Source organism: Artemia sp. Qi Xiang Cuo, chromosome 4 (genome assembly GCF_049724085.1).
Source record: "Artemia sp. Qi Xiang Cuo chromosome 4, ASM4972408v1, whole genome shotgun sequence".
Taxonomy (NCBI): Eukaryota; Metazoa; Arthropoda; class Branchiopoda; order Anostraca; family Artemiidae; genus Artemia; species Artemia sp. Qi Xiang Cuo.
The window spans coordinates 41457140-41484846 of NC_142797.1; the positions used below are offsets into that span (position 1 = coordinate 41457140).

The 27707-nt window shown below is 37.0% G+C and overlaps 1 protein-coding gene across 3 annotated transcripts in view; it reads right to left on the reverse strand.

The window, feature by feature from the left end:
* Positions 1-766: 766 nt before the first annotated feature.
* Positions 767-27707, reverse strand: part of LOC148953118 (protein-lysine N-methyltransferase SMYD4-like) — a 46318-nt gene continuing 19377 nt past the window's right edge. For 2 of the 3 annotated variants that reach the window (XM_089087537.1, XM_089087536.1), the window contains exon 2: positions 767-3699. In XM_089087537.1, coding sequence (XP_088943663.1) covers positions 1799-3688 — 1890 coding nt within the window. In that variant the 5' untranslated portion in view covers positions 3689-3699 and the 3' untranslated portion in view covers positions 767-1798. Of the gene's footprint in view, positions 3700-21582; positions 21700-27707 lie in introns of those variants that run through there. The other variant, XM_089087535.1, reaches the window with a different exon arrangement.

The window sequence follows — 27707 nt, forward strand, 5'->3', positions numbered from 1 at the left end:
GTTGAAAGTTCTGGAAATTATCTCTTTGATGATGACCCCCCCTCCCCCCACAGCGCTAAGCTTGTAAGCTATGCCCTGGGGGCATATACGGTTTTATAGAAAGCGTCGTCGTAAAAACTTCAAAAAGGGTTCATTCGATTGGAGATTGAGAGGGCTTTGTCCTTTTTAGCAGTCGAAAGAAATCGGAGGGAGAATCTCCCCCTGCGCCCATCATTTCCCAAAACATTTCCGGTCAACATTTTGATATGACCATTTTGTTCAACGTAGTTGAAAGGTCTGGAAATTATGTCTTTGAGGATCATAACCCTCCCCCCATAGCCCTCAAGACAAGGGTCGTAAGGTATGCCCCTGGGGCATATAATGTTTTCATAGAAAGTTTTGTCGTAGAATTAGTCGAAAGTGATCAGAGGGCTAATGCCTCCCCACGGCCATCATTTCCGTCAGGGCAAGGGTTGTAAGTTATGCCCTGGGGCCATATTTTTACAGAAAATATTATAGGTTTTTATACATATTTTTATAGGTTTTTACAGAAAGCATGGTCATATAAACTTCGGAGGGGGCTCATTGGATTGGTAATCAGACGCTCCAGTGCTCTTTTTAAGATTCAAAGTGATCGGAGGGCAGCTACCACCCCCCCCTCTTCCCCGCACACACACACACGTCATATTGTCCCGAAATGCATTTTATTTGAATAAAGAAAGAAAAAAAAGTAAGTAGATTCCATAGTTTTTTTAAATATTGTTTTTATTTCAAATACATGGAAAAAGCGTAGGTAATACTGACAAAAATGTAAGAAATGAATATATCCCAACAACAACAATGTAATGAGTCATTGCATTCTTTTTGTTGGGATATATTTCTATTATGGGACTACAGAGCAAAAGGCACATTTCCACTGATGTGTCATTACTATTTACAGATCAGTGGAAATATGCCTTTTGCTCTGTAGTCGGTGCTATGCAAAAATAAAGCTTATTCTCTGATCATATCAATAGAAAAAGAAAGCTTCTCAGCATATACAATATGAAGATGACATTCCACTACGTGCTATAGGAGGCTATAACTTTATAACACCGTCTATATGATAAGTTTATAACAAATGCTATACGACTCTTTTACACATAACCTATAATTTTTGAGCCACCTGGTTTAGTGATGCACCTGTCAGCCACAATAAAATCACCTTCGCTCTCCTTCATAAGAATTTTGCCTTCTCAAGGCTGATCTTGTTTAGACCTGGTTTCCCGCAATCATATACGTGTGATAAATACACATAAAGAAATGTGTTTATGATAAAACATATCATGATTGAACTTACTCAGAAATTTTTTACTTAACTACATAAAAAGCAGGTAAGGAGACCCCGTAAAGGGCTCTGGGAGCACCCTGACAATAAAAAAAAACAGCCCATTTTATACTTCAATAATATGAATATAAAAATTTTCTCAAAATTGCACATAAGAACCCTTATCTTCATATTGCTATAAGGAGAAGCCTTATTTTTATATACCACCGGCTACGGAGCAAAAGGCAGATTTCTGCACATAAGTTGCCAGACATATACACAGAAAAAAAGCAAATGAAGGAAACCTTCTAAAGTAAAACCGTATTTCAAATACTGAAACAAAACATTTAAAACATTTTCAATTACTGAGGCAAGTCCTTTAAGCATATCCGTGTAACATTAATGTTAACACATTATTATTACTGAAGATTGGCAGGCCTACACGAAAGAAGCAAAAATGAATCAAGAACTATCTATATACTTCCATAATGGTAGGAGCCTAGGTAATTCAAGTCATTTTCCTTCATATGACGCAGCTTCATTTGCGAAATCCCTCAAAACATCTTGGAGCTTTTTTTCTAACATGACCCCGAAATATGATGGAGAGCCACACAAAAGATGGAAGTCCCCTATGAGGTTAATTAGCTCATTAAAGCGTGTTTCTTCGTTAAAATTATTGCAACACAAAATAGCCTCAGCTCTAAGCTTCATTCCAGTGAACTTGGAATGAAAGGCGTGAAAGGGAATACTATTTTTGCATTTATTACAAACATGCTGTTCATTAGAGTCGGGGTCAGTCCAAACATGTTTTTCGTTGCATGTTTCACAGATGAAGGTATGCACATCCAACAGCTGCACTGTTAGGTCCTCATAACGTTCTACTATACATGCTGGAGGAGTTTCGCAAAAAGAGCAACAACAATCAAAGTTGTAATTCATCATAAGGAAGAGCTGTCTATTAAGACGGCTTTCATAGTAAGTACCGTCAATAAACTGATAATGATAATTTGTTAGTATTTCATCGCCTTTCTTGATTGGTCGCCTAGCAACAAGGAATCTCTCTGTACCTATATCATAAGGAATCACATTATTATCACACGAGTGGTTAATTCTGCTATACGTTAAACCAAGAGTGATGCCATCATTTTCGAGTGGGATTGAATTTACTGCAGCTCTGTTATACATGCTACTTGATAAAAGCTTAGCAGTTACAAAAGCTACATGATACATAACATCCGAGAGTAAGTCAACTCTGCTCCTAATTGTGGTGGTGCATCCATGAAAATAATCTTCCATTAGTTTTGTAACAAGGCAAGTAGTATATGACATATTTATTTTTGATAAGGCATCAGCTCTATCAGTGCGAGATCGGAGCTCACAAATTTTTCCATAAATACTTTTAGTTTGCCCACAAAAGACTTCAAAGGTTTGATCAATAAATTCCTGAGGGGTACTCTGACATATGAGCCGAACTGCCCAAACTGCTCCAAAGTCACCTTCTCGCATAAGTGGGAGAAAAGGACATTCTCTCTTGTGGTAATGTAAAGCAATTTCTTTACATTTACGTGAACAGAACATGACGTATACACAGTTTTCACATGGATAAGGTACTTGAACAGGAACAAAACATTCGTAGCACACACAGTTTTTCAAGTCCAAACTTTTTGCTACTGGCTTTTCAACAAGGATTAGATCTCCCGGTGAAATATCAGCAACTGCCACCATAGAAGAACCTCTATCTACGTCCCATTTAATAGAGACCGACTCTGAAACACTAGGGATATCTGTATTTCTTTTAAAATCTTTCCTGCCTACATATTTCAACGCAAAATTAGGAACAGGAAATGGTTTCTCTGACATAAGCATGCTTATTGATTCTCTTAAAATTGGGCTTAGGGTTTCATACGAGTTTACGGAATATACAGGTAGTATGCAGGCTAATCCTAGTTTTGTAAAGCATTCTTGAGTTCGCTTGAAAACCTTATAAAATCTATCTCTTGGATAACCATTAAAAAGAGCCTCTGATACTGCTTCTAGACACTTAAGATATTTACCGGATTCAAATAACACGGCTGAAATATTTCCATAGGAGAAAGCCAAGTCCTCTCGACAAGAAGCAAATTTACAAGCAGTTTTATAGTTTTCAAGAGCTAAATTCAATTCACGCGAGAAGAATGCCTGGTTTCCTTTTTGTTTGTAATGCTCAAATTCCCTGTTTGATTTTTTAGGGGTGATTTTTGAACGGTCGAAAAATACATGTTGAGTTAGAACACCAAACATAACGTGTAAAGATTCTTCAATATTTTCTTCCTCAAAATATTTGATTTGACCTTGACCATCCATTGTCGAAATGATCTTACCGAGCAATAAGGGTTCCATCGAAAGACTTCTCCCCTCGTCCATCTTTGTTTCTTCTATAAAAAAAACAATATTTTTAACAACCTTACATCAAAACAAATTCTTGAACATTATGGCATTTTGTCTTTGTAGAAGTACAATAAGCATGAAAGATTTTAGAGTACAGAAAAATATAAATAGTTACTAACTCCAAACGATTCTCGTTTCCTTCGTTGTTAATTTTTTAAGTAAAAAGGTGCCCTTCCATCCCCACCAGCTCAGTTAGAATAGGTATGGTAAGGACATAAAATACAGACTGTGTCTTTTCCGACCAAAAAATGCTACATTTTTCAACGCTTCGCACACCAGATATAGGTATAGATTATAATCCTACCATATTTCCTATTTCGTGTCACCCGGGTACTTCCGTATTAGCTAGTACACACAAGAATTTGTATCGCGAAGATCAGACAATAACCGGTTTTCACGGTCTTTATACCAGACAATTAGCTTTGGCTCGATGGAAAAATATATTATAGCTATATTTTAATTAAATATTTAGATGGTATTTTGGTTAGGTTACCTTAGGTTACGTATTTAACATAATGCGTTTTGGGAAGCCCCCTTCCATAATTCTTTGTTGTGGTTTCCATAATTTTATTGCTAAAGTATTATATTTTAATCAAATTTTGGTATATTTCGTTATGATTAACCTAACTTCACTTGTCGAGTGTGTACTAGCTAATACGGAAGTACCATCGCCTGTCTTAAAAATTTTGATTTCCATGGATAAACTCACCTGTGCTTTCACACAGATGCGCAAGTTAATCAAGCTTAACTTAAAAATGTTTTTGCCGAATCTATATATATATATAATTTGTTTAGATAAAACATGTGTCACTCGTTTGACACTATCTAATAATTTTATTTTGTAATGTAAGATATCATGCTTGAACTTGTTCAGAAAAAAATTGTTTTATTTTACCGGCCCAAAAAGATGGTCCAAAGGCCATACTCTCTCCAATATCCTTTATTTAGTAGTTTTGATTTAAAAAAACAAAATTTTCCGAGGGAAGAAAAGAGCGAAGTTGTAAATTAAAACAGACAAAAATTATTACTTCAGAGCCTATCGATAAAATAAAAGTCCAAAATAGGGATAAAATACTTTTTAAATGACAGTGTATGATAAATTTCACAAAAAATACCAGATATTTCGGTCACATATACAGTGACTATAATAAATTTCACAAAAAATACCAGATATTTCGGTCACATATACAGTGACCGGCATCAGTAGGACCAAAATATCTGGTATTTTTTGTGAAATTTATTATACACTGTCTATTAAAAAGGATTTTATCCCTATTTTGGACTTTTATTTTATCGTCATGGAAAGGCAGTGTGGTCTCCGAAATTATTTACGTCATATTTACAGAGCCTATCTAATATATATCAATAAAACTAGTACAAATAAACCAACTAATTATGATTCTCTGTGCTTTTAGGATTATAGAAAACTAGCGCTTTACTGAAAACACAAAAGTCAAGTATAAAAAACAAGAATATTGATTTGGGAGTCAAAAGTGAGTATGTAGCCTTATAACAATAAACGAATCTATAAAGCTTTTCATAGTCTTACACCAGTTGTGACATCAGTAACTTTCAGTATACAATTAAAGTTACCTCAAGAACATAAGCGTAAAATTAAATATTTTTTAATAACCACGAAGTAACTGAACAGCGTACAGAAATATTGGATTGATTTATTAGGTAGAATTATGGTCTCGCCAGCTACAATACTAATAGTCAGTAATATACAATCTTAAAATGTAATAAATATGCTTTAGTTTTACATTAAAAAAAGATCAAATAAAACATAATATGAACTCTGGAAATCCGATTATTTCTCTCTATAAAACAGTGAATTTCAAGCTATGATACAAATTCTAAAGCTTGTCTATAGTCCTAATACTATCAAGATGGCTTTACTTCGAACTTGTATACAAACTAATCATGACATGTCCTTTTCAGAACCAAAACGAGAGCCAGTCATTGAACTGAGCCACTGTGCAGAAATGATACCAAATTAAACATAAAAAACAATAAAGCAACAATCTTAAAATGGATTGTTGCTTTATCTTAAATTGGATTGATCCTAAAAGGGATTGATAATATTTTTATTCTGTAAAAAGTGTCCTCAATTGGTTTGCTTTTACTGTACGAAATCTCCTATATTATTTTGTGTTTTCAGTAAAGCGCTAGTTTTCTATAACCCTAAAAGCATAGAGAAACATAATTAGTTGGTTTATTTGTACTAGTTTTATTGATATACATTAGATAGGCTCTGAAGTAATAATTTTTGTCCGTTTTAAGTTTCAATTTCGCTCTTTACTTCCCATGGAAAACCTTTTTTTTTTTAATTAATCTTTGTTCGTTTTTTATTGAAATTTAATGTAGAAACAACGCTGACATGATCTTTTTTTATTTATACGGAATAATGTATGTTCGTTTTAAGTTTTAATGTCACTCCTTAGTTTCAGTTGAAAACTTATTTCTAATATAATTTCTAATTATCACCGTTCTAGGGGAGGAAAGACACCTCTAAAATATACTGCAAACAACCTTGACAGCTACGAAAAAATTTTAGTCTATAGTATAAAACTCATTATCCATACTTCACAAAACAATACATGTTTTTCAGGAACGTTTATTTTTCGAAGAGCAAAAAGCTGTTTTTGATTGGCGGACTTCGCCTGAAGAAGTCATAATGAAGACATGGCTTTACAAATCACCTACTGACTAGCAGAAACTAGAAGGCTACTGTAACAAAAGAGAGCTGTTTAAGGGCTCATTTAAAAGCTTATATTTATACCTAATCGCCTTTATAAAATTGACTTGATAACAGATTCCCACAAAGTGCACTTTCGGTTCTTTCCCCCTTTTTTAAAATGAAAGAAGTGCCTTTTCCAATGAAATGACAAAACAAGGTGTTTTTCAAAACCTCGGCAGGAGCAAAAAACTAAGGAGGCAAGAAAGTCCCTTCCTTTCAATTACCGCCGTTAGAACTAGCACACAGGCTTCATGGTAGAGTGAAGTTTGAAGGTTCAATTCAAAATTGTTGATCGTTCAAGCTTAATTTTTGGTAGATTTTTAATTGAAAAGTTTTTTGTTTTAGTTAATTTGTTTTCACAATAATCTTTTATTTTAAGATGAGTAGGCGATTTACGAAACTTACTAAGAGGGTCTGGAGGGGGAGTATATATGAGAGGTTCTTTTAAATCTCCAGTTAAGAGCTTTGGACCATAATTGTACTGTTACTGTTTGTACTGTTTGTTACTGTAATGGTACTGTTTTATGCTTCCAAACTCTTCAACTTAAGAAGTGGTACCAAAAGTGCCGTTTTTAGTGCCATATGGCACTTTTGGATGGTAAAATTCATAAAAAGCACGTAGGTATGAGCAATATGCTTGAAACAAGGCTTCCCGGGAAAAAAAGATAGTTTTATTATTTCTTAAGCATATTTAGACCTATGTCCAATAAAAAGTTTAAGTAATATCATAATTCTGCCTCGGTGAATGGATAGATCTTAGACTAATAAATCCAATGATATGAGTGTCTTGTTTTTTTTTGGTGAAAGTTACAGCTACAGGATAGTTGAAGAAAATGAGTGCATCACTTTTGCAAAAATTGTGAATTATGTGAAAAATGATCATAAGAAGGGACAAACCATGATTGAAAAAAAAAATCCAAGCTGGAATCGAATGCATGATAATCTAATTAGAAGCCCATAGCTGTACTAACAGAACCACATCTTTAATAATGTAATTTAATATATTGGTGTGTGTGTAGGACTTTAATAGCATATTTTATTAAGGGGACCTGGAGGAGGAAATTGCGGGAGGTGTTCTTGCAAACATCCAGTCAAGGGCTTTGGACCATAAATTACAATGATACCGTTTTATACTCCCAAGATTTTTCACTTAAGAAGTGGCACCAAAAATTTTGTTTTCAGTGCTATATCTCACTTACGAAAGATAGAATTGATAAAAAGCACGTAGATACGAGCAAACGTTTTCAAATGAACCATTAAACATCACTCTACAAAATTCTGGTAGCCCTCTAGCCCCAGCTTTTCCACTTGAGACATGGCACCAAAAGTGCCGTTCTTAGTGCCATCTGAAACTTGAAGATGAGGGAATTTATAGGAAGAACGTAGATATGAGCAATATTTTTTATATGAGCTATCAAAAATCTATCGAAGATGTTCTGGAAGCCCGCTAGCCCCACCCCTCGAGTAACGGCATAAAATTTGCCTTTTTCGTGCCATATGACACTTGCAGACGGTAGAATTCATATAAACCACGTACATATGAGAATTAGCTTTTGAATGAGCTCTTATGCATCTCTCTATGATGTTCTAGTAACCCACTAGGCCTGGAAAAAGGAAAAAAGAGCATTTTAACATTTTTTAACTTTTATTTACTATGGGATGTTGTTTGCTGTTTACTAGGTTGCAGCTAATGCTTCAACTATAACAAAGAGTTCATTGCAAATTCTCCCCAGAAACTAGTTAACATTGAAATCTGTGAAATGTAATAGGCAGTAGAATTTTTTTAACCTAGTAAATATAACCAATAGCTTTTAATTGAGTCATTAAACATCTATCTACGATGGTGTGGTAGCCTGTTAATGTTTCAGTAGCTTACTGAGAAGCAGACGATTTATGAAACTTACTATGAGGGCTGGAAGGGGGGTGTACGGGAGGGGTTCTTGTAAGCCTCTAGTTAAGGGGCCTGGAACATAACTATTACAATAGTACCTGTTTTGTACTTCAGAGCTTTTCCACTTAAGAACTGGCACCAAAAGTGTTGTTTTCAGTGTGATATCGCATTTACGAATGGTAAGTGATAAAAAAAAACCTCACTCTTGTAAGTTCTGCTAGGCCAACAGCCCCAGCTTTTCCACTTGAGACACGGCACCAAAAGTGCCGTTTTTAGTGCCATTTGGTTCTTGCTGATGGTGGAATTTATAAGATGAACGTAGATATGAGCAATACCTTTTATATGAGCTATAAAAGATCTGTCTACGATGTTCTGGTGGCCTGCTAGTACCACCCCTTGAGAAATGGCACAAAGAGTGCCATTTTAGTGCCATATGGCAATTGCAGATGGTAGAAATTATAAAAAGCACGTAGATATGAGAAATAGCTTTTGACTGAGCCATTAAGCATCTCTCTATGATGCAACGGTAGACCGCTAGGCCTGTTGAAAAAAAAGTGTGTGATTTTCCTTGTTGTTCAGGGAGGGGGACTGTAATTTCCCTGTAAGAGGTTTTTGACCATGCTGATTCCAATAGCACACTTTTCATCTTGATTTGACACCATTTTCAAGGGGTTTGAGGCTTTTTTCGAAATCACCATAAATTTCTTTTCGCAATAAACTTTTACTTTCAAGACAAATCGAAATAATAGTTACCATTCCTGAGACAGTGTCAGATGCCAATTTTTTTTTCACTAGGCAGTTTTGTCTATAATGTTCAAAAAAGTGATTTTCCTTGTTGTTCAAGGAAGGGGACTGTAATTTCCCTGTGATAGATTTTCGACCATGCTGATTCCAATAGTACAATTTTCATTTTGATCTGACACCATTTTCGAGGGGTTTGATGCTTTTTTTCGAAATCACCATAAATTTCTTTTCGCAATTGACTTTTACTTTCAAGACCAACCGAGATAATAGTTACCATTCCCGAGTCAGTGTGAAATGGCAATTTTTTTCACTAGGCAAAAGATCTATCTACGATATTCTGGTAGCCAACTTTTGGCTACCAAAAATTGGTAAAAAAAATGCGTTTTTTTGAAAACGCATTTTTTTACTTTTGGTTACTATGGGCTGTGGTTCGCTCTTTAATAGGCTCACATGCTTTAAAAAATGAGCCTAGAAAATGACTGAAAAAAACACCGGATACCGATACCGATACGATGCATGCGATACTAATACGCCCGATACCAAAACTCGCGATATCGATACGCCCGATACCACATACAGCCCTTCTCCAGGGACTATGGAGGGTCATACCATCACTAAAATCATATATATTGAACCTTTGAACTATGTTGAACAAAACGGCTATCTCAAAATTTTTAGCGAACTACTGTCGGGGGAGGGGGCCTGTAGGGAGGGGGGCTAGTAGTAGGGAGCTATCTATAATTACTACGCGAACACCGTGCTGCCATCTAAAATTGAGTCTAACGCCAGGCTAACATAATTTATTCAAGGATTATTGATCTAGTCTAATGGGGTCAACGGTCCCCTTTTTCAAGGTCGATGGATTTGTTGTTTCTAGGTGTAATGACTCCGGGGTGAAGTTTGCACATGCGCATTAACGGGGGAGAGATGTATTGATCTAGGACAAGAGGGGGAAGTGGATTTCTGAGAAATTGATTTACATAATAGAGGGGAAGTGGATTTCTAAGAAATTGATTGCGTAATCGACTAGGACAAGAGGGGAAGTGGATTTCTGAGAATTGATTGCGTAATCAACTAGGACAAGAGGGGAAGTGGATTTCTGAGAAATTGATATACTCGGTGGGGAATGTATTGATCGAGTCTAACGGGAACAGGACCTTGTGTTTCTTTCTAAGCCAATCAGGGAGTCGGAAATATTAGTGGGAGAGGATTGCAGAGAATACAAGGAAAGGATTTTTGCTATAGTTGTTATTTGTGTGTGAATAGAATTCAAAGGAGTGAGAACAGTTTGACTTTAATCATTAGGATATATTTATAATAATAAAGAGTGGAACGTTTACCCTATTAGAATTTGATAGTGGAGTTGGTGGCAATGATACAAGAGCACCAAACAGTGCGATGGAAATCACAAGAGGATCACGGCTTTGTCATGAATGTCATGAATGGGATGAAGTATAGGCAAGATATGTGTTATCTTTGAGTAAATTTAAAATGGAGGATTAATTATGCTTCGCCGCAAAAGTTGATATAGCGTATGTGAATAGACTTCAATGTACTTTAAGTGCATTAATGAAGCATATCGAAGACAATAAACTGTATCGCTAATGTGCATGTGTAGTATTATTGTCGTAATTATACAATAAAATTGTTTCGAAATCGAAAATGTTCCCTTTCTTTTTGTTAGAATGTTAGGCTAACGAATCATTGTCAGTCTAGAGTCAGCAGTCAGAGTGATAGGATTGAAAAATGAATAAATTCGAGAAAGAGAGTATTAGATTGAATATCGTGTTTATCGAAAAACATTTGATTTTGGATGATGATTTTCTCGAGTTATCTCTTCAACGAAAGATATTCTCTCGGGGAACACTTGACAATATAATGAAAACTGATTCTCCCTCATTGGACTATTGTATGAAACATTGTCGATGTGACTCAAATGCTTATACTCAATTTATTGATATATTAATTGAAACAAAGCAGTATAACATCGTGGATATACTTTTGAAAACATTGTCATAAATTAAGTATAGATGGCTCCGCCTTCGAAAAAGGTGGCGTCACAGAGTTACTCCTCTCGCATTACCTACCCCATGAATTTATCGAGTGAGGACGATCAGTTTCGTTTCAGCTGTGAGAGAGCTGACGTCAGAAACCAAAAAGTTTTCTATACATGTCCACTATGCATGTACACTCTTGGCAGTTGGGCACAATGTGAGAATTGTACAATTATTGATGACTTTAATGAAAAATGCAGATTTTGTAGTCCTTGTAAATTACAAAAAGGCTTTACAGTACAAATTAAAGGATGTAATTCATGTCTTGAAGAGATTTGTGACTCTCAGCCTAGAGGGCATCTGTGCTCCAATTGTCACTATGACAAATGTGATCAGTGGGAGAATACTTACCCCGGTATGATTGGAAAGAATCCCAAACTTGATTTTAGTTTATTTCTACAAGATTGGTATCGTCGTGGATTTAAATTATTCTGGGAGGAAGAATCTGGTCTACGATACTACTGTTTGGGTAACAAGACAATTTGGTTTCTACATCATCGTTGTGGCGACACTGCCTATTATGACTATAAACCAAGGGATTTTTATTTGGCAGTTACTGAATGTGATTCACCATTTGAAAACACTGTAAGTGATATCGCTTCAAATAGACAGATTGAAACTAGTGAATTTCATAATATGAGTGCAAATAGTGTCATTGGCTATACAAAGAGATATGACAAGAGTGAAGTTACATTATACTGTAGAAAATGTTACCCTGACTTTGCAGCCAATCAAGATCAATAAACAGTGAATTCAAATGATCTACCGGCATTAGTGGTTCACGACAGTTGCCTATACACCGAAGAAGATGAAATCTAAAGTGAAGAATTAAAGACAATGTTGTATATACATTTTTTTCATTTATTAATAAACAAATTCACATACATTTTTTAAACACTTTACTCCTAGGGCACCGAAATCAATATTGTACAGGTCTGAGAGGATATTTTCCACCTTAAAGTCGTTCAGACGTGGATTGTCTACATAAATGTTGAGAAACTGGTTGTAATTATAGCCGCGACATCGGAACACAAAATATAGTAGTGCATGGAAGCTACAGCTTTTAGTCGTCAGATCCTGCACTCTCTTCTGATTTTGAATTATAGCTTTCCCACTGCTCTCAATATAGTTGCTGATGTGTGGTGTGTAGATTTATAGGGTAGGCCAAGAGATTCAAAAAATTCAATCGTCTTCATTGTTTGAAAGATGCACAGACAATGACCCGTCTGCACAGTCGACGGACTGCTATTAACAATAATTAGGGTATTGTTGACACTTTGAATTTTTTCAAGAAAGTCCGAGGGCAGACAATAGGATCTGTACTGGGACATGTAGGGGTCCATATTAAATACATTGATTATTTGACTGGTGTTCATTTATGCAATATACAATTTTCAAAGGATATTCCATCGGCCCGAATTGGCAATGAATTATCGGATTTCCGGACTTTCATTTGTAAATTAATAAATGTTAAAGATGTTTCCATAAGGTAATCTTCATTGGAATAGATTTGAAAGTGTATATCATTAGAAAAGAGTTGTTGTGAATAAAATTGTTCAAATTTGTAATGACTTAAACTCGTATCGACATTTTCTGCATCGAAAATACTCAAATAGATGAGAGTCGCATGCTGAAAATCCTTATACGACAGATAGGACATCTTAGGAAAAGAAATCTAGTTTTGATCTTACAATTCTCTTCCTGGGGCTTCGTCTTCTACTGTTTACAGTGCGTGTTGGCTTTTTCCTTCTTGTCTTTGACAGGGGCGATGTCTTTCGTTTCTGACCTGAGTAGAGACTGATGAGTGATGCATCGTTTCTCGACCTTTTTAAACCTTTTCCATTTTGTTTTAATCTCTCGCCAGAGATTCGCGCTCTGGACCTAAGATTTTCCGAAGCACTTTTTTTAAAATCCTTGCCAGAGCCCCAATCGTATAGTGTAGAGAATGCAAAATCTGTTGCAGCCGGTACAATATATTTTCTAGCCAGAGGTAGTGCAGAGCGAAACAGCTTAGCGAACCAACTGCCAAGACCGTAGCCCGACATCGACGAGCGACCTTTGTAATAGTCCATTCCGTTGCCCTGTTGTCTTGGGCCAAGAGTATTAACATAGCAGTCAATATCAGAACAAATGAATACCGTTTTTTATTAGACATCTTGTTGTTGTTGAACGATGGGTCGAAAATGGTATGTAATTATAGCCAAACATTCTGATATTGCTAGGAGGTCACCTATTTCAGTTCTTAGTTTTAACTGAATTAGTTCCAAATAGGAAGTGTTTACTTGGATATACTGAAGATGCTTTATTTTGTAGTGGTGAACGTGTTCTTGATTGATTTTTCGTTGAAGAACTCGTAGGAGGGGGACATTGCTCTTGCCAACCCGGGATGTTTCAACAAATGAAGCGTAGAGAAATATACTAGTGTCTGTGGAGAAGGCAGGCGGGTAGTCTGCAAAAGTAAAATTAGCGTTTCCAGCACTTTTATCGTTGATTATATTGAGGTTAAAGCCAAGAACATCTTTTAGATTACCATTGAGAATAACCCTTTCGTCAGCAATGGGTGAACTAATGTAGATCTTGCCCTCCTCCTTTGGATAGTTGAAATGAAAAGCTCCTTTTTTACGTGCGGAAATTCTTTTATTAATAGAACGACATAAATCATTCATACAGGTGAGTTCTTCATATGGTAATTCAATATATGGATAATTCATCCAATTGATCTTTTGCATTTGTTCTTGATCACCTGAGGCTGATGGTCATTCATGAGGTCTAGTTCTGATATCATATATATAATCTTTTCTCGGGATATCATATGCATTTTTGAGAAAACAGTCGAAAAGAGCCACTTCGTATGCACCGTTGAATTTGATAGCGGGGTAGAGTCTCGTCAAAACATCACTTGTCCTATTCAAATCATTGTAGAGAGGATCAGAAACATTGGACATGAAAGTCACATAGAAATCATTGGGCATTGTTAATATCTTCAGCACTGACCCAAGAATCAAAATCAGAGTTGTATCCTAGCCAGCGAACAAGCAACTGTCTCTTGCCCCTAAAAGTACGACTCTTTAATATCTTTTCAATTTGATAAATCTCACTAGTGTTTCTAACTTTTTGCAGTTCATATTCATAAAAGCCGCCGAGAATTTCATCATCTTTGGTGTCTCACAGTCGATATGTCGTGGGTTCGGTGTCTAGGATTTTGGACACTTTAAATAGTTCAGTGCTCCATAAATAATTCCCCTTTTCAAAAATATTGGTGGTTCTATTAATTCGAACAGTATCACCAACATTGAATTTCTTCTTTTTCTTCTTCTCATTGTCATTGTAATATTGCTTTAGAAAAGCATTAAATGTATTTTCACTACAGTGAACGTCCCGTGGTCTTGAGCTGGACAATGATCGATAAGGTCGATGGTTGTATATCCGCATGATTTTATCTAAATCGTGAATAAAAGCAGCAGTATTTTTCAGTGTGCAATATCTTGAAATTAATAGACGAATCGTTCTCATCAATCTTTCATCCAATTCAGCCTTTACCGGACTGTGAATATGATATAGCTTTGTATTATAATTCAATAGAACCTTTTGCATATTAGGATTAATAAATTAACTACCGCGATCTGATTGAATTTTTCTATATGAATCCTGTTCAAGAATACTTTCTAAAGCATGAGCAACTTCAACACCTCTCTTTGATTGCAATGGAATGGCATAGGCAGGGCGACTAAAGACACTGATTGCCACTAGAATATATTTGTAGGGTGCATTTTGACGCCATTGAATCGTGTCTAAAGTTAAAAGATCAGTTTGCATTATATGCAGAGGGAAACAGGCTTTAGTTTGTCGATATTGTTTGCCACGAAGCCTGCGATTCCGATGCAGTGTGTAACGCGGTTCTTTTGACTAGCCACAGGTGTTATAAATTCATTGCTGCTGCTGCTGCTGCTAACATTTTCCAATATTGAATCTTCTTCTTTTTTAAATGGTGGTGGTGTCTATGTTGCTGGAGAACTATATTCTCTTAGTTTCTTTATAATTTGCTTATTGCCAATAAGACCTTTGGGGACGTTCGATACATTTAGAAAGGTGAATAGATTATTGTCAAATGATAAAAGTCCTTTACGATTCGTCACCATATCACAAATTAAATCAACTAGATTATAACTTTTCCCCTGAATTATAATTCGTATCCCTGCGCTGTCAAATTGAGCTTGATTATCAGTTTCCAACATGAGATATGATAATACTCTTTTACTCTCTTCTCGATAGGTCACTGGTAATAAGTTTCCAATTGATGTCACTAAGGAATTCAAGTCCTTCTCCTTTGACTGCACTGCTGCAGAATCTTGAGGCGATGTTTCCTGTTTAGGGGGAACTGTGCTGGTGATGGTGGTGGATCGCTCACGATAAGGTCTATTTTTGTCCACATGTCGCAATGCATCTTGAAGTAAAACTATCTTTTTATCATCGGCAATATTCTCATCATTAATTAATTTGCTTAGATTGTCTTCAAAATGCTCCACGGGCGAGAGGACAAGTTCAAATGGCGTCAATTTATATGGTTTAGCCATTCTCTAGAGAAAACTGTTTACAAGTTCTGCAATTATTGGCAGTAAAAGTGTAAAAAAGCTACCGCCCGATTGAAGGAGACGTTTTCTTTTAAAAAAATTTCCCCTGTTTTTGCAAGCCAAGGCGCGTACAGTGGAACGATGTTGCTTTGTCTGTTGCCTAACACCGTCTGGCAAGTGTACATTGCCCTCAGTTAAATTTAAAAAAAGTTCAGATATTAGATAAATGAAATCATTTTCAACACCATGTTTGAGTACAGCCTTCCTGAGTTGAGGTTTGGAAGTGCCTAAAACGGAAAATAAATGCCGTTGCTCGTGTAGTTGCTTCAGTTTCATGATGGCAATTAATAGCTTTTTACACTGTTCACCGTAAGATATAAAGTAATTTCTTTGTCGAAAATATCTGTGATTACACCTAGATCCTCGGGAGTGATCGGATTAAAATCTAGCAAAATGTAGCCGTAGGACTTTTTTATTGCCTGAGTGAAAGCTGACTGCAGAAATTTGGGAGCGCTGGGATATATTTGCTTATTGAGAGTTATTAGCGAGCTAGAATCACGAACAACTCGGTATATAATATAGATGGTGCAATTCAAAGCAAGGGTTCTCATACATTTGCTCTGATCAAAGAGGTTGTGTAAAACTAGGGTTATGAAAATGTTTTCATGATGAGAGCGACCGCTAAACAGCTGCAGTATTTTCTGTGAGAATTGTTCAATGGATTCAGCCAAATCATCTATAATCAGCCATGAATTGGGTTCAATACTATTGAAAATATCAATTTCCCTTATGAATTGTATCGGCATGGATGAGGCAATAGCTTTTATTTGATTGTAGGACTCCTGCCAAATATTATAGCAATAATAAATTTTCTTTGGTTTATCCAAAACCATTTTACTATAATTTTGAAATATTTTAGCTAAAAGTTTCGTTTTCCCAGACATTGATAGATCACAAAGAAACAACCTAAATGGCGTTTTAAATTGATACAAACTGCTGCTGCTGTTGAAAACAATTAGATTACAACTAACTGTAAACCATACTTGTCTAATGACTAAATAGTAATTTTTCCTTAGATCTATCTAGTACAAGAACAACAAAAACAATATTTCATTCATTTATTCGACATAAAAACACTTGTTCAAACAAGAACAACATTTATTACCATAAAAACACTTGTTCAACAAGAACGACATTTATTAACATGAACAACACTTTTCTGTTCAAGAAGAAGAAGAACAACATTTATTAACAACAACATTTTTTTTCACTTTTCTGTTCAAGAACAACACTATTTATTATCAAAACACTTCTGTTCAACAAGAACAACAGAACACTATGTGTACAACAATAACACTTATTGTCATAGAAAAAAATACTTTTTGTCCAGCAAGAACAACACTATTTGTCCAGTAAGAACACACTATTTGTACAACATCACTATTTGTACAACACTTGAAAAAACACGAACACGAACACGAATATGAACAATAGCACAGTTGAACATTATGAATTTATGCCCTCCACCCTCCGGGGAGCCGCGGGCCGAACGTCGGCCGCGGGCGGGGCCTCCCGTCCCCCGGGAGCCGCGGGCCGAAGGCCGGTCGTGGGCGAGACCCCCCCCCACCCACCCCCCGGAATCGAAACAGTATACAATAGTCACCGTCACTGCAAGTTAGACCATTTAATTTATCAGATGAGGTTGGATTATGTTGGAGCATTTAATTAATGAAAGGTTAGGTTTGGGTGAGATTAGGTTTGGGTTAGGTTAAATTATCCAGACCAAGTTGATTGCGATAGTTCATGCATTTAACGCGGTCTGAAATACGGTAGTGGCCGTGGGGGAGTACATTTACACCATTCTCGAGCAGAAAAGACTTTGTCGGATATACATGACATTGCATTCTTTTCCTCTCTAACAGTATAATTTTTATACTGTAGAGAGCGAATTGCAAGCACGTGGGCTCTCGGCACTAGGCTACTCTCTACACAGTCTCTGTACACACTCATGTTGAAATTGTTCTTTACAAAATGTGTAGGTACCTCTTTACACGCCTGCCTTACATCCCTGTTATGAGTTTCAACGCAATATACTCTAGGACCCGGGAACACCCCCTTGGATATCAAATCACTCCCCGTTTCTGATTTTAACATGAGTAGTTGGTAGGGGGCCTGATGTTTCACCAACTCGGGGTAGAGGGATGGATTCCAGTTGGTGAAATCCATCCGCGAGCTGATGTGTTCTCCATTTTCTAAATCTCCCAATAAATCCCCGGTTTTAACTTTTAACCGCAGAGAATCTGTATCCCCATAGTAAATTTGAACCTCCCCCTCCCTTGGCTATTGTACCTTGCACACATTGTAAAAAAACGACAACATGAGCTTTTGGAAATTTCAAGTACTGAACTACTTCCTGCTATATTCTTGTTCAGTACCACATTTCTCTTTTTCCTGTGTAGAGGAACCATACTTGTCCCTATGGTCGTGAACGATTTGAAATTGGGGTCTGCGATAGTTCTTGCATATTTGAAGGTCAGTTATAACGTCGCAACGATATCTGTTGCGTAAGCTTGCCCACGTTTTTTAAATTGCTGAATTTAGAATTAGCTTTTACATTTCCTTCTCTACTTTAGTGTTTGCCTAGGAACATGTATCGACAAAAGTATCAATACACGTCTTTAAATGGGAGTTTTGACTGAATTATAGCACCCTGTAGATTTTAGAGATCTTGAGACCTGTTTTCCCTATTCAGTGCAAAAGCACATGATGAAGAACAATTTTATCGTGATGTTCCAGATCCGCAATCAGTTTTTGCCTGGAGAAGGTCTAGTCCATCCCCATATCCTCAACCAATAATCTATTGAAGGGATTCAGTGAATTTTTGGTTACTGGTCGATTGATACAGGGGAAACAAAATCTGTGCCTGAATCATAAAGTGTCAATGGAATTCTACAATCAGTTTGAAAGACCCATCGTTTCTGCCCTTCTCCCTCAAAAGTTTGAAATGTGCGGAGATCATTTGGAATTTGAAACCTTTTATAGTTTCCACATAGCAAAGAATGTTGAGATATTACTAAGGGGTACAACAAGTTCGTGTTCAAGAAAACTGCATTTGACTTTGCACCGGTGGTGTTTTGTCCGCTTGGATCTGTTGTCAAAACGCGATCCCCATGAAAAACATACCCACCCCGCAGTTATCTTTATACAAAAATGTTTTGATCTACATCAGTGATCAACCCTATTTCTTCCCTACTAATTTTTAGAATCAAGTCCATCACCAAATGTGGTGTGGAAAAATAATATCCTATATCTAGTCCAAACTCTGAATAGATTTGATCTGTGTTCTTGCATACAATATCTAACAGAGTTAAAACGTCACTGGTCAAGTACGGTCTACAATAATCCCACCCATTTTTACAATTACCCTTAGCCCACACCTTCTTGGCAAATTCATATTCCTCGGCAGTGCATTCACTGTTGGTGAATCAATTAAAGAAAGCTTAAATCAAAGGTAGTTTTGCTTCGCTTAAGTGAGCGCCAGAACAGTAATAATCGTATGCGTAAACACTGTTACAGTTCGATAGATCATAAATTTGCCTATCTATAAAGTGCTGTTTAAGTTAAGGAAAACAATAAAAAATAGTCAGTATTCTGCACTTGAATCACTTGACTCAATGCTTTGGAAAACAAAACTAAAAGAAACTAAAAACATGATTTTATTAAGACACATATGCCCGTTATTCACTACCTGCCCTTTCAACTCGACAAGCACTAGTTTGTCTGCTGATACGGGGATAATATTATAGTTTAATGAATTGTTTATCCATGGACTGCCTAATCCCCCTCCCTCCCTATGCATAAGCGCCAAAGCCGGTAGAATGCATTCTAAGTCATAAATTGAATTTTAAATAGAAACATGTATAAAAAACTGTTGGCTAACATTTAGGTTACATGATTGATGCGCTACCCCTCTAAAATTACTAGCCCCATGAGAGATTTCCTGCCCCACGTGACCATGGTCTCTGACTTTCCCCGTCCCCCTCGTTTCTCTCTAGTCCCTTTCCCCTTATCCCCCTCTTCAACCCCCCCTTACAAACCCAGCATATTTTTTTATTTTTAATCGCGAGACGATCCTCTGCAGACAATAACATTTGGTAATGTGTATTTCTCAAACGAGAAATAGTTCCATTTGTGGTTCTAATTAATTTAGTCAGTGCATTGACTATGAACTCACCCTCATCCAACGTTTCGACTATTTCTAACAACTGCATGCTGTTAGAATTGTCTCTTTGTGCATGGGCGTAGGAGACTACAATGGCTCGATGTTCTTTGATTCGATTTGGAAATCGAGGATCGTTGACTTCCACTTGCTTTGCCTCACAGTCCAAAGAGATTTTATTGCTCTGGAGGAGGGTATTTTGAAAATTTTTTAAAGCGTAAAATGGCCCTATCCCCCGAAACCGTTTCCACTGACTGGTATCCATGCCGTCAACAGTGCTTCATATGATTTTGTATCTTTAATTCTGTCCAAAATCGAGACAGGCATGTTGGACAGTAGAAACGTACCGCCCGTCCCGGTTTACCCACCCCCAGACCTCAAAAGATGTCTGTAATTTGGTTATAATTGCCAAATGTTTTTGTGTCACTAGGCGGTTCGTAAAAAACAGACAAAACCACTGCTTCACCAATTCAATTGACGGGCTCCTTACTGGGAACACCACCCCCTTCTTTTTAGGACGAACCCCATTCTCAAATTCGGTTTCATATTGAACCACAATAACGCCGATATTTAAATGGGCATTGGCCCTTTCAAAAATTTCAATAGTCCTGAGCGTTACTGGGTATTTCCCCTCTAAACAAGTGAAATCTACAGTGGGAAAATCGGACCCCTCCTTCCCATACACAGCCCAGTATTCTAAATTTTTCTTTGTAGCGTCATCTGCTAGTGGTTCGAAAGCTGAAATGAGGAAAGCGTACTTGAAACATTTTTGGCCTGTTTCAAAACGGACTCGCTGAACGCCTTTACACCCCTCTAAATCAGGATTATATTTTAAAACTATAGACCCCTCAGAACCTGCCCCCCTCTTAAAATAAAATCTTTTTTAAATTTACAAATATTAACGCTTAAATTTTCAACCAATAAAACAAATGGCCCAATGCCATTTTCGCTAGAATTCTGTAGATGCGTAATAATATTGTCTATCCAGACCATATAAACACCTTAAATATTTCATAAAAGAGAATAGACCAGTCCCATCTCAGTATGTACATAATGATGATAAACCTCGCTTTTTCCCTCATTTAAATAAAACACCTTTAAAACAATTGAATCCCTACCCCCCCCCCCCCCACAACTGAATCTGGTTTTCTAGCAGTGCACGAATTCTATCTACATATTCATGGACAATTTCAATTGGGTCAAAAACAAAATTACCCCCTAAAAGCGAATTAAAGGAGTCCCCAAAAGTTGCAGTGTAGACGACTATCGTACTTAAAATTGAATTTGACAGCTGAAAGTCAGGAAATGTTATAAATTAGGTATTGTCATCCTCCCCCTCTTGTATATTATCACCGCCCCCTCCCCCACATTGTTCAATAATAGAGTTGTTCAAAGCCGTTTCATCCTCCCCCTCCCCCGCTTGTATATTATCACCACCCCTCTCCCAAAATGTTAAAAAATAGGATTTTTGAATACCATATTCTTATATTGTTTTGGTAGTATGTAATAAGTGGGGGGAGTGTTTCCTGTTAATTCCCCGGTAAAATCCTCTAAAAGCTGTAAGGTGTTTGGACTCAAGTCCCCCTGCTCAACTGCGTTATTATCAACATTAAAATAATCGGTTAAAAACCAGGTATTTCATTAACGATACCTTGCCAAGACATTTCATTGTCACAAAACTCCAAAGATGCATCTTCTTCTCCAACTGACGAGGAGGATGATGGCGAATAAGGTACCAATACAACCTATAAAAGAAAATAGCTTATTTTCAAAGTGTCTAAATCATCCCTATTTTTAAAATTGGATTATTATTTAAAACTCGCTTAGTAGCATTTGGTTCCCTACTCTATACATTCTCAAAGTTCCAACTTAATACAATAAAAAGATAACATAGAATGTTTTGATTTTTTTCAAACAACCCCTCAAAAAATTTCATATTAATACTCTATCTGCTTTGAAAAATGGTACATTCTCTAGCATTCAAATTGACTTGGGAGAAAATTCATTAGCAGAAATGATATTTAAAAACTTAAATTATGATTTGCAGCTTTCTTGTGGAGGGTTGAATGAGGCTCATTCTTGCTTTGCATAGACAGCATTGGTCTTGAAGATCCAGGCATTGCAGCTTGCACGGAAGGCCCCGTAGCTAGACTGGGGCTTGAAGGATGCACGTTTTTGGGTTGTAATAGGACCACAGAAGGCCCCACAGCATAACCGGGGTTCGAGGGGGCAGCGTCTTGTCCGTGTAGGGCGGGGATAGTCACATTCTCGCCTTGCTCATGGAGTGCAGATGGACCTGGTAAAGCATGAGGGGGGATAGATGGGGCAGTGACATCCCTTTCTTGTATAGATGTGATGGCGGCGGCGATGCCACTGGCTTGTACGGCGGGGTTCACCATATTATGAGAAGCCGCCCATTCTCTTTTTGGTTTTCTGCCAGGTTGCATAGAGGCTGGCACTGATGGGGATGCCTCTCTTGCTCTCTTTAATGGAGGGGGGCATTCTTCATATTTGTCCTTAAAAAGAAGAAAAAATTCAGTATGGAGTAATGATCCCTTTTTTACAGAAGAAAAATTAGTACCCCGCACACCTAACCATAATTTTGTCTAGAAAGCATTTATCGCAAAGAAGCCTCTCCCCCCTTTTCAGCAAAGCAAAAAGTATAAATTGGCGAAAAATATACTAAGCTTAGAAATCAAACGTTTTTTATTACACAACTTGTGAAAAAATAAACTTGACAATCAGTAGTCTATAGCCTTAGGATAGAAATCAATGTTTCTATTTTTACCATTTAGAAAAAAATTCAAATGTTCCAGTCTATAGGCTTTAAATAAGATAAAAAAAAAGATTGTTAACACACAGCTTATAGGCCTAAAATTTGCGATCATAGGTAAAAATGCTATTCAACTTACGCAAAATATAAGCTTCATGCAACTCCTAAAAATTTGTATTTCTAGTCTTGCGTATCAAAGTTAAAAAACCATAGTTTTCACGCCCCCCTCCTGGGAATATAAAAGAAATTTTATCGAAAGAAAGCTAGAAAAAGATTAAAAACATGCCTAGATACGCAACGCATATATTTACACAATATTCCTCTATTATCAAAGGTTTATATAATTTAAAAGGACCTGTGCTTCAGTAAATCTTCTCATTGTAGCTATGTATCTTTTTCTTAAGCCCGTCCCCCTTACTTTTCCCGCGAAGAAACAGTTTGTTTTCACCGTCCAAAGAAGCTGTTAGAATCGAGGCATTGTCCCTTCCCCGCCTCCCCCCTTTTAAATAATGTCCTAAAAATATTGTTAGACCTTAATTTTGGAAATAACTCGTTTCCCTCTTCCTTTTAGATAATTTCCATGTCCTAAATAATCTCTTTTAATTTTGCAGACAATTTGTTCCCCTCTTCCATACAACATAGAATTTCGGAAAGCCTGTAGCCTTACAAGCTTAATTAACAATAATCTCTTTCCGCACGAATCTTTTTTTAATTCGATGGGAAAAACTATCCTTTTCAGCGGAAGCTTTTGCTATCCAAATTCTTGTATATTTAGCAAAGCAGGATGTACTTGACGGGTGTCAGTAATTATCAGCTATTTAAATCTTTGCGGGAAATCTGTAAGTCAAACCATAGTGGCTTAATAGCTAAGGGATCGACAGAAGTTGACTTTCACTTTTAGATACGAATAAATTTGAGAAAGAGAGAATATATCAAAAACGGAATTAAAGTCGTGTACAGGGGGGAAGGTAGGATGGGGTTTACGTAATAAAAAAATAGCGTATTTTACGCTTTCTATCGAGTATAAACATCATATAGTGGAGTTTGTATTGTGTGGGGGGGGGGGGGTATACCCTGAATTTGAATTTACTGGAGTGGGACTATTTTTAATTTTATTTGATAATAAACTAAGAAAATTTACTAAACTGAACTCACATTATAAATCGCTGTAGCCAGAGTTTCCAAATCAATAATATCAGAGGCTGGTTCCTTGGTGTCTTAGAACTTTATGATAGTTTAATCACAACGCATGTCCGTTATATACAAAATCTCAAGGTCAAATTGTGATGTCATGGGAAACCTTACATAACTTCCCTAATTGGCTTAGAAAGACACACGTGGTCCTGTTCCCGTTAGACTCATGGATCAATAATTCACCGTCTTTGCTTATGTAATCAATTTCTCAGAAATCCACTTCCCCCTCTTGTCCTAGATCAATACATCTCTCCCCCGTTAATGCGCATGTGCAAACTTCACCCTGGAGTCATTACACCTAGAAACAACAAATCCATCGACCTTGAAAAAGGGGGGCGTTGACCCCATTAGACTCGATCAATAATCCTTGAATAAATTATGTTCGTAGAGCGTTAGACTCAATTATAGATTATAGGCAATTATAGGCAGCACGGTGTTCGCGTAGTAATTATAGATAGCTCCCTACTGCTAGTTGCCCTCCAATCTTTTTTGTCACTTAAAAAGGGCACTTACAAATTTAATTCCCTTGAATAAGCTATTACACATCTCTCTATGATGCTCTGGCCACCCCCCAGTCCTGCTAAAAAAAGAAAAGAAAAAGGGAGATTGATCAGTGCTACCGATGCAAAAAAGCGTTTTTTTTGTTGTTCAAGGAGGGGGGCTGAAATTTCCTTGAATAAGGTTTTCCACCATGCTAATTCCAATGGTACACTTTCCATTTCGATCTGACGCCATTTTCGAGGGGTTTCAGGCTTTTTTCCGAAATCACCATAAATTCCTTTTTGCAATAAGCTTTTATTTTTAAGACAAACCGAAATAATAGTTACCATTCCTGGTTCAGTGTTAGATGGGCATTTTTTTCCCTAAGCAGTTTTTTTCAAAACGTGTTATTCAACTTTTGATTACTATGGGCTGTGGTTCGCTCTTTACTAGGTTGCAGCTGCCGCTGCAACCATGATAGATTTTCAGGTTTCTCTTATCTTTATCTAATTCATGATACTGAGAACCCTTAATATTTAAAGACTCGCTCCCTCCACGAAAAGACTAACGAGGCTCATTTAATTCTACTTTTCTAACAACAATTATAGCTAAGACTTAAAAAATTTCTTTAACTAAATTCAAAAATCATAATAATTAGCCCCGTGAGCTTGGGGAGCAGCTGACCCCCCCCCCCCCCGCTAAGACTTCAAATTTATATTAGATATTAATGAGAACTTTTTGTATGTTGGAATTTTTCTGTTGGATGTTCGCTGGTAGATGGTTGAAAAAGCTGGAAATAAACAAAAATTTCCAAATAATCTTTCCAATACCAATATTTACATTTCGATATTAAACATTGACTTTTGGTCCGATATATAGATATATTAATTTTGATACATAATGTCGCCCAACTTTAACTTTTGAATTGAATTCTTAGAAAAAGAAGATGTTATCGAACCGTAATGTGATTTTTGTCAAATCGCTTTTATGGTGTTTATGTTTTCTGGAAATAGGAAGTAGTATAGTGGTTTATTATATTATAGTATTGCAAGAAGATAATAAGAGTATAGTAATCCAAGAAGATTAATGCTGAAGCTAATTGATGATTTATGATTTTTTGTGACTATTGATGAATAAAGATGTTAAAAGGTAAGATGGAACGTTCTTGTGATGTGAGGTTTTGTGAACTACCGATCTAACTTCAGCTCCCCCCTCCATCACAGAACCAGCTGCCCCCCAGACTAGATGCTGCCAAATCCCATGATTAGCCCCGCATGCTGCCCAAACGCTTCCAAAATGGCTCTGATTCAACTGGCTGACTGATATTGCGTTTACCGGTTAATGAGTTTGAAAGAAAGTCTTTGAGACGAATGGAAATGGCTTGACTTCTCTTGCTTAGAGCACTGGTTTTAGATTGTGGAGATTTCGATTCCTGGATATCGTTTAAAGCCAAGAATTCAGATATGTTTTTGCTCAAGTTGTTCCATTCGTTTTCATTTCTCAGCTTTTGGAGTGTCTCATATGTTCCAGAAATCAGTGCAAGTGCCTTATAAATCAACAGACTTCCACATTGAAGTTGCTCTGATAAACAATTTACAATGACTAATACTTTTTCCATTATGTGTAAAGTTGAAACAAAAGAGGCAGAGTAGATTTTGTCCAGTAGTCCTTTTGCTTCACACGCTGCCTCGCCGTTGGAACTATCAGAGACTGCGGCAAGCACAGCAACAATACAATCAAATCTGGCCTTCACCTTCGAAATAGAGCGGACTGCGTAAAACCAGCGAGTCTGAACGGTCCTCTCTAGCTCCAAGACTTTTTGCCCACTAAAACGCTGGGATTCCACAAATAGCTCGTGACGTGTATTGCTGCATGATATAAATGCGTAAAGTCTTTGCACCACAGAGAAAAATTCAGAAAATTCGCCGATATTTTTTAGGCAGTCAGTCAAAACCAAGTTTAATCTGTGGGCGTGACAGTGTACATAAACTGCATGAGGCACCTTCTCCCTAAACTTTGCTTGAACTCCGTTAAATTCCCCACTCATAACGGATGCGCCATCATAACATTGGGCAATACACAGCATCGAATCTACACCAAACTTTTCTATAGTTTCACAAATCGAGGTGGATAAGCTCTCGGCGTCTAATTTGTGCATGTGATAGGAGCCGATTGGTTGCTCCACTACTTTTCCATTGGATATGTACCTGAGTAGGATCGCTAATTGTTCTTTTCTAGAAACATCTTTTATCTCGTCGATAAGAATAGCAAAGTAATTAGCTGATTTCACTTCTGAAATAATATCTTGGCGCAAAGCATTTCCTATCAGTTTAACTGCGTGATTTTGGTACTGATGACTGCAATAGTGACCATATCGGCGCTGTAACTTGGCCTTCAGCTTTTCGTTGCCTTTAGACATTTCCTCCATCAATTCAACCAAATTACCTCGGTTTGAAGATATTTCTGATTCTTCATGACCCCTCAAAGCAAGACCCTGGCGGCCAAGAAAGCAAATAGCACGAAAAATGTACTTCACATGATCTCTATTTTCCTGAACCTCTTGAGATCTGGATTGAATTAAGGCATTCGCTACAGATTTCGAAGTATCAGTACTCATTATCTTAAATTCCGTCCATGGTGACATACAATGCCTATGTCTTTCAGAACCATCATGTTGCTTTAATAGAGCAGAACTGTCTTTCCACTTGCAAAATCCTGACTCAATGAAAGCCCTTTTTCTAGCAGTTTCTCCAGCTCTTAGAGTCCCCATAGAAAAATGGCGGCAAGCAAAACAAAACACGGAATTCAAATTTTTTGAGTATTCAATCCATTCATTAGTCTTATAGTAATGTGCACTGAATTTCCTTCCGTTAGAAGTGGAAGCCGGATATCTCTCAAGAATAGGTTTAGCTGATTTGTCGTGACGAGTCCTAGAGATATCTGAGAGTTTCTTGACTGCTACTGGAACCTGCAAGGGGTTCAGCGATGCAAACCGAACTTTCATGTTGACCTGAGCCATTTATTGTTCCGCTTGTTTCCGAAAGTCTGTCACAGGTGGGGGAATTTATCTCAACTAACCCGAGACTTTGGGCGCTGACACTATTGCCAGTTTCTTGCACTAAAGTTTCTTCATTTTTCTTCCGCATTTTCACCGAAAAAAAAATCCAAAGTGTGTTGTCGCTTTTTACTCATAGTTAAACGAATTGTAGACATGGACTTCACTCAGACACGGCACGAGAAGAACTGAATAAACACGTAGAAACTCACTTAGAAAATCACTCCCATACTCCATGGTGAAACTACCCCGCTTAGAAACCCCATAAACCAAT